Below are 12,155 nucleotides of genomic sequence, written 5' to 3'. Positions count from 1 at the left end.
AGTCTCTAAAGACTCCTCCCCAAAAGATGTTAGCACTGATCAATGAAATCAGCAAAGTAGCAGGATGCAAAGTCCATATGCAAAAAATCAGTTGCATTTCCATACACTAAGAATGAATAATCTGAAAATAAACCAAAAATGGGCAAAAAACTTCTATAGACATTTCTCCAAGGACAACATATAAATGGTCAATGAGTACTTAAAAAGATGCTCAATCTTAGAAAATATCACTAATCATTAGGGAAATGCAAGTCAAACTGACAATGACATACCTTACTTAACACCCATTAGGATCGCTATTATTAAAAAAGAAAAAAATGAAGTGTTAGTGAGGATGTGGAGAAATTGGATCCTATGCATTGCTTGTGGGAATGTACATGTAAAAATGGTGTAGCCACTATGTAGAACGGTGTGCCAGTCCTCAAAAACTTAAAATTATATGATTCTAGAATTCCAGTTCTAGAATTAGCATCACTTCAGAAATTCTCCTCTGTATATACCCAAAAGAAGTGAAAGCAGGGACTCAAACAGATACTTGTATATTCATGTTCACAGCAACATTATTCACAATAGCCAAAAGGTGGAAGCAACCCAAGTGTCCATCAATGCATGAATGGCTAAAAAAATATGCAGTATATACATGCAATAGAGTATTTTTCAGCCTTAAAAAGGAAGAAAATTCTGACACCTGCTGTAACATGGATGAACTTTGAAGACGTTATACTAAGTGAAATAAGCCAGACACAAAATGACAAATACTGTATGATTCCGTCTATGTGAGGTACCTAGAGTAGTCAAATCATAAAGACAGAAAATGGAATGGTGGTTTCTAGAGGCTAGAGGGAAAGGAATGGAGACTTACTGTTAAATGGGCACAGAATTTCAGTTTGGGAAGATGAAAAAGTTCCTGAGACGGAGACTGGTGACGGTTGTGCAGCAATGTAAATGTCCTTAACACTACTGAACTATATACCTAAAAATAGTTATGGTGGCAAATTTTATTGTATGTTATGTGTATTTTACCACAATTAAAAAAATAAAGAATGGTTAAAATGGTAAATTTTATGTCGTATATTTTATCAGAATTTTTAAAAATATAAAGACTTTTGGAAGAACTCCAGTAAGAAGAAAGATAAATTCAGTATGATGTCATAGAGATATGGGAAGAAAGATGAACAAATAACTTTTTAAATTTGATATTTGTCTAAAAATGTAAGGGCAAACAGATAAAGAGCAAAAAGAAGAAAATGGAGACAAACACATTTATAACAATCCCAAACTGAAATTCTAGATGATGTAAACCAAAACATTTCAGTAAAGAACTGAAAAGAGGTGAGAGAATACTAAATTATTTGTATTGGTTAAGGGAAGATATGTGTATTGATGAATTTGGGAAATAGAAAAAGACATGTAACAATGATCTTAATAAGTTAGGGATAACCCATTAGAAGAATAAGATTAGTATGTAAATCTCAAACTAGCAGAAGAAATTTTTATTTACTTGGAGGAAGGCAGGAAAGAACAGGAAGAGGAAAAAGAAGCAGAATAATAAAGGGAAATGAAATACCAACATGATACAAGATTAATTATACTAACTGTAAATGGTACTCATGTTGGATTACAAAAAAACACACAAAACAGTAATAGCAAAAATAAGAGACTTTTAAAGCAAAATGATAAAGGTAGAAATTAAAAGTGTTGAAAAAATGTACAAAGGAAATATAAACAACAACAATAAAAAGAGCTAGAGTACTGGTCAATCTTAACCTTAATATCTATCAAAAGAGAATTTGAGGCATAATAATATTATAAAGGCAAAAAGCAATATTATGTACAGATGTTATAACAAGTCAAGAAAGTAAAGCAAATTGGGAAGTTCAGCAAAGATGCTGGTACAAGATCAATATTTAAAAGTCAGTAACATTTCTCTATACTAGTAATAACCATCTAGAAACATAATAGAAAATAATCTACGATACAAGCAGTAGAAAAACTATGAAGTGCCTAGTAATAAACTTTTAAAATAATATGCAAGACCTCTCTGGAGAATGTTTTAAAATCCAATTACAGGGTATAAAGTTCTAAATAAATGGAGAAATAGTTAACCCTCATGAGTAACTTAACATTCTAAAAATATCAATTTCCTTCCAAATCATGCATAAATTCTACAGAATGCCAATCAAGATTAGGTAGGTAGGTGTTTATGACACTTCCAATACTTATTTTTAAATGTATATAGAAGAATAAAGATCCACAAATAGCTAAATCAACTTTGAAAAAGAACACTAAGAGGTGGGAGTTTGTGCTACGAACACTTGAGATATACAACAAAGCTATAACAATCAAAAACAATATGGAACTGTTGCAAAAACAGACAAATGAAGAAATAGAACAGAATGGAGACCTCAGATAGAAGCCTGTTATATGAAAATGTGGTATCACAAAGCCATGAGAAAAGGACAAACTATTTACTATGTATGGTAACGGGAAAATTAGTTCACCATATTGAGAAAAACAAAACAGATCCATATCTTACACCATACACACACACACACACACACACACACACACACACACACACTCACACACACACCCCACACCATGGGTGTGGGGTGTGTGTGTGTAGATATAAATATATCTCTGATGGACTAGAGACCTAAATATGAATGGTAAAACTATAAAGCTTAAGAAGAAAATATGGGATAACTTTATGATCCTGGTGTTGTAGGGAAATTCTTCTTAAACAAGATACAAAAGCACAAATGAGAAGGTGAAAAATGGATGATTTAATTTTATCAAAATTGTTCAATGAACAATTAAAATATTGTTCAAATTAAAATATTTAGAATGTACAAGGAAACTTCTGCAAATCAACCAATAACAAAAAGTCAGGAAAACTAATTGAAAAATAGGCAAAGGCTGTATACAGGCAAATTACATAAGTGGAAACCTATATAGCTAAAGAATATATGAAAAATGTTCAAACTCATTAAATAGATAAGAATAATTTAAACAAATTCATGAATTATAACTAGGCATCCGTTAGATTATCAAGCATTAGAAAATCAGATAAGGCCAAATATTTGCAAGGATGTAGGAAAACACAAATCCATGTGCACTGCTAGTGAGAGTAGACTTGTATAGCTAGTAGAATTCAGTACTTAGAAATATTGACAATGCATCTATCTTCCAAACTAGCCAGCACTTACCTGGGTATTTATAACCTATAGAAATCTCCACACATAGTAGTCATTGGAGCACTGTTTGTGGTGGCCGGCATTAAAGAAAACCTGAGTGTTCATCACCAGAGGAATGGATGAATAGAATGTGAAGGGTACATACTATGGAATACCCTTTGGCAGCTTGAAGTAAGTAACAAACCACAGGGCAACAGGAATAGATCTTAAAAACTCAATGCTATATAAAAAAGGAACATGTAGAACAAAGTCTACTAAAATACAATAGAACACCATATTTTACAATATTACATATACATTTGTGTTATACATCAGACTCATTTAAGCAATTGTCTATTGAGAGAGAAGGGAATGGGAAAGGAATGGAAATGGGGAATGAGATAAAAAGGAATAAATATTTAAATTAGGTGTTTTGCTTCGACTATAATGATTGGAAAGTATGAATTAAGGAATATGATTAGTTCAACTCTGTGATCAATTGAAAATAATAATAAAATACCATCTCTGTACCTGATGAATGTGTAGTGTAACATAGGAAGATGAGACAAGACATACCGTGTTTCCCCGAAAATAAGACCTAGCCGGACAATCAGCTCTAATGCGTCTTTTGGAGCAAAAATTAATATAAGACCCGATCGTATTTTACTATAATCTAAGACAGGGTCTTTAATATAATATAATATATAATAACAGGTCTTATATTAATTTTTGCTCCAAAAGATGCATTAGAGTTGATGGTCCGGCTAGGTCTTATTTTTGGGAAAACACGGTACTTAAAAAAAAATACTGATTTAAATAGGAGAGATACAGGTCTAATTGGAGATTAGTATAATCAGGAAGAAAGCATTCTGGAAAAGATAGTGTTTTTAGCTGGCATTGAAAAATAGTTACATTTGGATGTATAAATAAGATAAAATGTTATTCAAAAGCAATTAAACTTTGTGAAGTCAAAAAGTGGGAAATATTCATGTCAAGCATGGAAAACAGTGATTAAGTTTGGCTGGAGTATTTGGTGCTTGAATGGAATTAGTGAGAGAAAGTTCTCTGTGGACCTTAAAGGCAAGGCTAAAGAGTCCGAGGGCAGTAGGCCCCCACGGAAGGGTTAGAGCAAGAGAGTGACATTCCAAGGACACAGGGATCACTGCTGATGCTCCCAGAGTTCCTGCTGACCTGAGCTGCTATGGCCATCTGATTAGTGGCAATGACTTTAGGGACACAACTAGGGGTCTCACATTTCCTCATACTTCCACTTGATCGAATAATAAAGAGCTTAGCAAATTGGAGCTACCGCCAAGAAACAGTGAAAACAAATCTGGGAAAACCCCTCCTGCCTAAAATTGTGTTTTGTGTGTTCTTGGTTTCTTGTTGATGTTGCAGCTTAAGTTTCTGTTCCTATTTCCACTCTCAGTCATTACAGTCCTTATTTTATGTCTGTAAATTTTCAAGTCCAACACCTTTTTTGTGCTGTAGATTTGAAAACCCAGCTCTGGGCTAGGCTGACATCAGACAAGCCCCAGGACACTAGCAGTAGCTGCAGCAGGTCAGTGCAGTGAGATAGATACTAAAGAGCTGAACCAGAGCCCTAGGTACCAGGATTGGGAAGAAGGTTGGTCTGGGGACCTTGGGATGGCATGGTAATGATAGCAGGGGAGGGCAAGCACTCAGGATTATAGGGGTTTAATCTGAAGTAGCCAGGGTATCCTGACCTGGAGACTGGGTCTCATTTTCTCTAAACTCAATTGTAAAATTTAGCAAGCAACAGAATAGAAAAAGTTCAGCTCAGTTATCCTGCCTTTCCTTGTCACTCAGCGTGAATAGGAGTGATTCTTTTCTTCTTGCCTAGTTTCTACATGCAAAAACTCCTTTGCCAAGAGCAGCTCTTAAGTCCCTGATTCCAGTTGTCTGATTCCGTGGAAACTGACATCTAGTATTTAGATATTTTTGCCCACATCCTTCTCGTCTGACTTTTGAAGATTTCCTGAAGCTCGCCTATCCTTGCGGCTGGACTGCCAACAGCAGGCTCACTCTCACCCCCGTCCGACCAGATAGTAATAAGAGGAATTAAGTTGCTGTGACTCAACACTTAGGTACTATAGTAGAACAATGCCCAGTGATGTCCAGCTCTGAACCTGGGCCCCAGTTTTCACATCAGGTTTTTATCTTACTCTCTGCCTGTGGAAGTCCTTGCCTGGGCAATATCCTGGTAACAGGATCCCTGTAGGCAATGGCTCAGCCTTGCTCCTGCACTTTGCCTCTCCGTCTCCTCTGCTGCCTTTGCCCTTGAACTTTGGCTTTCTGGTATTTGTATGTCATCCTCAGTATGATGGATTAGTAAGGAAATGAACATGTTCTTCATTGTGGGGGAGATGGATGGGGGAGAGCCAAGGACCCATCATAAAGAGTGTCATCCATTGCTGAGGTCCTAGAAGCCAGAAACTGTTCATTTGGGGAAGGAAACATCTATTCTACTTTGATGACATCTAAAGTTGGGGCTAGAGGAAAAGAGTGGTTCGGTGAACTTCACCCCTAGGGATAAATGCAGAGGGCAAAACCTCAGTGAAGTGTAGTAGTCTGTCTGCAAGGCATATTTCAAACACCTGCCATTCTATACACTAGGAAGTTACCTCCGTTCTGTTTTTGTGACAGGGACACCATCCCTGTTTTCAGTCCAAATTTGTAGCAAGGGAATGTCTCAGCAGAAGAGAGAGAACAGGCGTGCTATTCCTTCCTAAACCCTTCTGGGTTTTGGAATTCTTAAATTCTCACTTCTCATGCCTATATTGCTCCATCCAATCATAGTTTCCCCGTAGTTGCATTTGTTTAAGCCTCCTTGCTTCCTAGCAGTTAGAAGACTGACTACATCACGTGTCCAGACTGAACAACAAATAGATGCTAAAGAGTCATTCTGAGAGACAATCTTATTCACAGGACCAATCGAGCAAACTGTTGCAGTCACCAGGGAAGGGACCATGGATTCTATGTGGCCTTCATAGGAGCACTGCAGTCTCTGCTGCCCTCCATGGGAGGGGTCAGTGAGCATACCTAGATCACTGATTGATGACTACTGAGGAAAGGTATGAAGAGTGGGGATGAGCTGGGAGGCCATTATCTGGAGGCACCCCAAGCTGGGACCAGTGTCTGCTGACTGTTGTAACAACTGTCTTTATCTTTGGTAAAATACATAAATATCAACATGTTTAAATAACCAGTTGTATTAACTACTTTGCTTTTTTAGCAAATCCAAAAGAGAGAGAACTAATTCATATAATTTAGAGAGAAGATCACGAAAGTCTGATCCTCAGAGACCCATTTGCCATCTTAAATAGCACAAAGATGAGGTAATTTGGTAGTTATGTAAGGGTTCTACAACCTTTCTAACTTCTGCCATATTAGCTATTTCATAATCCTATTTCATTTTGGCAATCAGGAATAAGATTCTTACAATTAGAAGGGCCTATGTGCTTACCTTCATATGCAGAAGAAAATGAAAAATTAGGGAGATTATGCAGTAATGTAGGGAGCAAAATTTCAAGGACTAGGAAGCAACTCAGCTAGAAAGGAAAGAAAGCTGAGTTCCAGGGCCTCCTTCAAAGATAAAAAGGAAGGTACTAGGAGATAGACTGGGACAGAGATAGGTTTTGTGTGGCTACAGTTCAAAGGCCTGCATATAGTTTTTTGATGGGTTCAAATAGCAGAGGGAAATTATTCGTTCCAAGCCCAAATTAGGTTCCAGTATGTTACAGCTTTTAGATACAATATTCAATATAATCCTTGACATTTTGTTTCACATACAGTGTTTTTCTTACCATTCTTCCAATAAACATTTATTAAACATCTATTCTATAGTATATATAACTCTAGGAAAATTGGCCAGGAATTAATTGGTTGAAAGCCAGACTACTATATGCCAATTTAGCAAAGGGTCTCTTTGTCTGATCGATAATCAATTTGCTGAATTTGCCAAATTTATCAAAAGTTTATTTTAAGAAATATTCTTTTTGGATATATTAAAGGTATGTATTAATGGGCACATTTTGAGGAATATTCAACTTGTAGCCGGTGAGGACATAGACAGTCTAGTGTTCTTTTGACCATTTCTTCTACTGTAGTTTTTCTTTTTACTAAGTATTGATTAAGGAATTTGTCTCTGGGTTCTTGGCATTTGCTATTCCCTCAGACTGGACTGTTCTTCCTCAGATATTTTATGGCTCACACTCCAAGTTTATTCTGGTCTCTGTTCAAATGCCACTTTGTCAGATGCTTCACTGGATGCACCCCCATCACTCTTCCAGGGTAGGGACCATGGATCCACACATGACTATATTAGTGTCACTCCCTATCCTGGCTGCTCTCCAGGAGATGGAAATCAGATCTAGTCCACTGATACCTAGTCTGGAAAGAAAGGAAGAGGAGGTACACAGGGAACTGTAGCACTTATCACTACCCACTACCCGATGTTATTTTTACATATTTTATGTGTTGATCGTTCATCCCCCCTAAGTGCTGAGGCAGTGACTTTCTGTTACTGATGCTCCCTGTTATGGGTACAACACACAGAACATGCCTGGACATACTAAGTACTCAATAAACACTTGGTGAATGAATTAATTTATGTAAGAATAATTTATTCCCAACGGGCAAATATATGCAAGAAGGAAGGATATCAGCTAAAATTAATTTTTGGCAAAGTGGTAAATTAACTTTTAGTAAATTGATTTTCAGAACATTGGCCTCCTCTACCAGGTAATGTACCTCAAGGGCTTACCAGCTCTTTTTTTTAATTCTCAATTTAAATGACTAATTAAATGGGTAGGAAAACTTTTTCTGGCTTTAATCCTCTTCTATACTGTATATAATGATTCTCAGATGCAAGGTGTTATATAGTAACTCAGGTTGTACATTTTACTGTTTCTTCTGGGCCAGAAACATGTATGCCATCTATATAAGGCTAATTTCCCCCCTGTATCTAGTTAAAAGGTGAATTTTGGAAAGGTTAAAATGTCCTAAAACAAACATTGTACATAAATAGTCAAACCAGTTATAAATAAACATTGAGCTTTCATCTTATCCTGAGAAGAGTCTAAAGAACTAACTTATTAATTGTAATAGACTTGTAATTAGTTTAATTTGCAATCACTCTGAAACCTTCAGACATCAGTTTTACAGATATTTGTAATGTGGGTTAATTACAAGTTTTACAATTCTTTAGAGCCCAGCTTTGTGTTACTCATTACACATTATAGAAGTAGCATACAGATTTCCCTGACACTTAGTTGGTGCAATAAAAATTTAGTTATTTTTCTAAATTGCATTTATTTTTAGATATTCATAAAAGATATTATTATTCTAGAAGCAGATAATAAGCCGTCTAGATAGTTCTAGGACTTCAACTGCCTATGAATACAGAAAAGTGTCTTTAATTAAAAATCACAAGACAGATAATGCTAAGGGAGAAAAGATGGCACACTGACAGGAAAATGATGACTTTAAGTGTAGTATACCCCATTCTAAATAAAACTGTTTGAATTACAAGAATGCAAAGAGGTTGAATATGAATGTCATGATTCAGTAGGTCAATGTGGGTTATAATACATATTTTGCTAAGAAATCATAAAGCCATTTTGATGGCTTTGAGAGGTCTCACTTAGTAGCACTCATATTTTACAAATTCAGAAAGATTTTAGTTTGTTGCATAAGGGCAATAAACTCTTATGTACATAATGGTAAAAAAGCCAACATAAGCAGCTGTAACTCAGATCAAATGTTTCAGATATATCTAAAAGACTCAACTTAAAATTCACAAGAAATACAGAGGAGAGATAAACAAATTAAATGACATGATGAAGAAATAATCAAGCACATTTGGAGTGTGGAACATTATACAAAACAACTGGCCTAGACACTTTAAAAGTTCAATGCCAAAGAAAAGGAAATGTGTGTGTGTTGAGTGGTGAGGAGTTTTGGGAAGAACACTGTTCTAAATTTAAAAAGACACCAAAAAACTCAGCTATACAATATATTACATAAAATATATTTGAAGAACAAATGAAGAAATTTGCATATGGTCTGGGTATTAGATAATATTATAGAATTATTGTTAATTTTCTTGGAGGTGTTAATGATACTATGATTATATGGTGAAATGCTCTGTTTTTAGGAGATACAGCTGAATTATTTATGAAAGAGTTTTGTGAAGTCTGCAGTTTATTTTGAAATGGATTCAGCAAACACACACACACACAAGTTTATATGGCAAAATGTGAACAGTTGTTGAATCTAGATGGTAGATATATGAGTAACAGGAGTGTTCATTGTGTTTTTATTCAAATTTTCTATATATTTGAAAATGTTCATAATAAGCAGTTGGGAGAAACAAAAATGATTTAAACATTTATAATCAAAGGTAGGTCCTTTTAGAATTCTTTTAAAAGGGTCTAAAGGAATTTTCTTTATTAAAGATGCAGAGCTAAACTGAAGAATGACTAGCATTCTTTACAAAGAATGCCGTTAGCCTATTACTAAACAAAATGCTAAGAAAATAATGGTAATCGTCGTTAAGATGTAGGCAGCTAGCCATACAATATCAGAAACATAATACGTGTTTCTGAATACGTATTATGTATGCTCTCAGGATAAATAAGGATGCTAATGGCTTAGAGCACTACACAATCTCATAAAGATCAGTATATGTTTAATTATTTGCAATATCACCAACATCCAACCTTCACATAAATTTTAGATAGGAGTCCAATGAAATTCTGGCTTAGTATAAAATCTAACCATCTTTGTAAGCGGAATGACTGAATACATATTTTACGATGTGGCTAACATAACGTATGAGTTAGGTGAATTTACCTGAGTAAGTGTGGTTCTCACTGGAGTTGTGTCTTGGCATCTCTGTAATACTGCAGTAAGTCAAAATGCTTCCAGAGGATGCTGCTTTTTTACAGCCCAGGCCAGAGAAACAAACTTAGTAGCAAATTAGTCTACCTGTTCAATATAAAAGTGAAACATTGAGCTGAAGAGATATCTGTTAGTGTTGTGCAATGATGATAAAAAGTTACTCCCTTAATCCCCGGCCTTGACATTTTTGATACAATAGTAAGCAGTGTGATCAGGAATAAGTTAAGTATCTAATTTAGAGGCTTTTGATAAATTGTAATTGTGATTATATAATTTAACATAAGGTCTCTGCATCAACTATGCCATGTGTTGTGACCTAAATTAGCAATGAAAGGTTTAAATTTAAATAATTGATGTTAAATAATTTTAATTATCCTTGCTATTCCCTCTACAATGAATACTCAGTTACTCTTTTTTTTCCTATTTAGCTTTCTTTTGTTCTACTCCTGTATATACCTGTCTCTTCCTTTTGCCTTTTCACTTCATTTTAAATATATGTTGTGAAAATCTGTTATAATATCCTGTGTTTTCCAACAAGCCCTGGGAGCATCAGCAAGTACGGAGTCATGGTCTCGCCATCACATTGCAAGCCTAGTCCGTCGTCACTGCAGCTGCATCCTGCACTAGAGCTTCTGCCTTCACTGCCTACCCGTTCTTACGCGCTTGATGACCCAGGTCTGCTTTGAAACCCACTATGAATAATACACAAGGTTCTTCTGGGCAGTTAGGAAGAGAGGGCCTGGATCTTATGGCAACCTAACATTAAATATTAGCTTTCTGGTTACCTTCAGTTGAACGTAGATTTCCACCTTGCGTGCAGAAGCCCCTCTTTCAGTCAGCTGCGTTCAGAGACCTTGATGCTGATGACAGCTTCTTAGGAGGAATGTTCTTATTTTTTTGAAAATCTGAAACCTAAAAGAAAGTCTTATTCTTGGTTGCCAAGTAAAGAACTTTATGAAAAACTCCCTACAGCCACAGAAATTCATTGTCTTCTGCTATTTTAAGAGGTAGAACTTGGTAGCAGTAAGCACTTTGCATTAATATAACGTTCTGATCTCTTGAGGAAAGTTTCCCGTTATAAAATTGGTTTGTTGTTGTGACTGAGGTAAAAGCCACCTGAAGGGAAACTTCTAAACAGCAACTCACTTCTTCTGTGGGAAGATGTCAAAAGAAGAAGATGGTTAGTCAGAGTGAGACTGCTCGTCACCAGTGAACACGCCAACTGAGTCATACAAGGAATGTTTAAAATGGACTTTTAAGAAGTTGAAAAGATTGCTTCTCTTGACCAGTAGTGCAGGAGGGTAGAAACAGGCATTCAATGACTAACGGGTAAATACCCTTTCCCATAGACTCAGGACAATTGAAGAAGCCCATGAATGAGCTTCTTCAGGGAGCGCAGGGAGAAAAAAACCAGTGCCGATACAAAAGAGCATAGTTTCTTTTCTTCTTGTTTCTATGAAGTATGTCTTTTTGTTTGCAGATTCTCATTACTGCAACAATCCAGAGAATTAGAGGAAGCTATGCAAGAGTTAAAGCAAAATTTGAAGAATTGCCTTAAATATCTAATTATGGTTTTATAAATTCTCCATCTTAATTTGCTAGAAGTTTAGACCCAGATCCTTTGCAAAATTGTGAAATGAGGGCAATTTTGACAACCTTTTTTCTTTCTTTCCTTCCTTCCTTCCTTCCTTCCTTCCTTCCTTCCTTCCTTCCTTCCTTCCTTCCTCCCTTTCTTCCCCCCCCCCTTCCTTCCTTCCTGTAGTTCTTGTAGTCCCAGTCCCTTCCTCGCTGGTATTCCTTCTGGCCGTATCTTCTCTGTGTACCTCCAGGCTCTCTGATTCCTTTGCCATAACATCTCCGCTCTCCCAAGGATGCACTTAGCGATTGGCTTGATAATCTGCCTAGCAGAGGATTTGAAACCCTCCATTTGTATGTCATGGCATAGTTGCTATGGACTACTGGAATTTGGGTTTTAAAAAATCAACAACAAAAGTATTAAAGCATATAACTGAAAATAAGATGTCCCAAGCACAATTTTTGTAAAGTGCCTGAAGT

General features: G+C 36.1%; 1 protein-coding gene across 1 annotated transcript in view; it reads right to left on the bottom strand.

Annotated features, from left to right (window-relative positions):
* ERCC6L2 (ERCC excision repair 6 like 2) overlaps positions 1-11,102 on the bottom strand; it is a 141,306-nt gene extending 130,204 nt beyond the window's left edge. The window contains exons 1-2 of the mRNA XM_074330256.1: positions 10,886-11,102; positions 10,053-10,187 (exon numbers count right to left, since the gene is read on the bottom strand). Of these exons, the coding sequence (XP_074186357.1) occupies positions 10,053-10,092 (40 nt within the window). The 5' untranslated portion in view covers positions 10,093-10,187; positions 10,886-11,102. The remainder of the gene's footprint in view (positions 1-10,052; positions 10,188-10,885) is intronic.
* Positions 11,103-12,155: the final 1,053 nt, after the last annotated feature.

This window comes from Rhinolophus sinicus, linkage group LG04 (assembly GCF_036562045.2).
Source record: "Rhinolophus sinicus isolate RSC01 linkage group LG04, ASM3656204v1, whole genome shotgun sequence".
NCBI classification, from domain to species: Eukaryota; Metazoa; Chordata; class Mammalia; order Chiroptera; family Rhinolophidae; genus Rhinolophus; species Rhinolophus sinicus.
The sequence above is the reverse complement of the archived record's forward strand: the minus strand, read 5'-3'. Positions and strand labels throughout refer to the sequence as shown.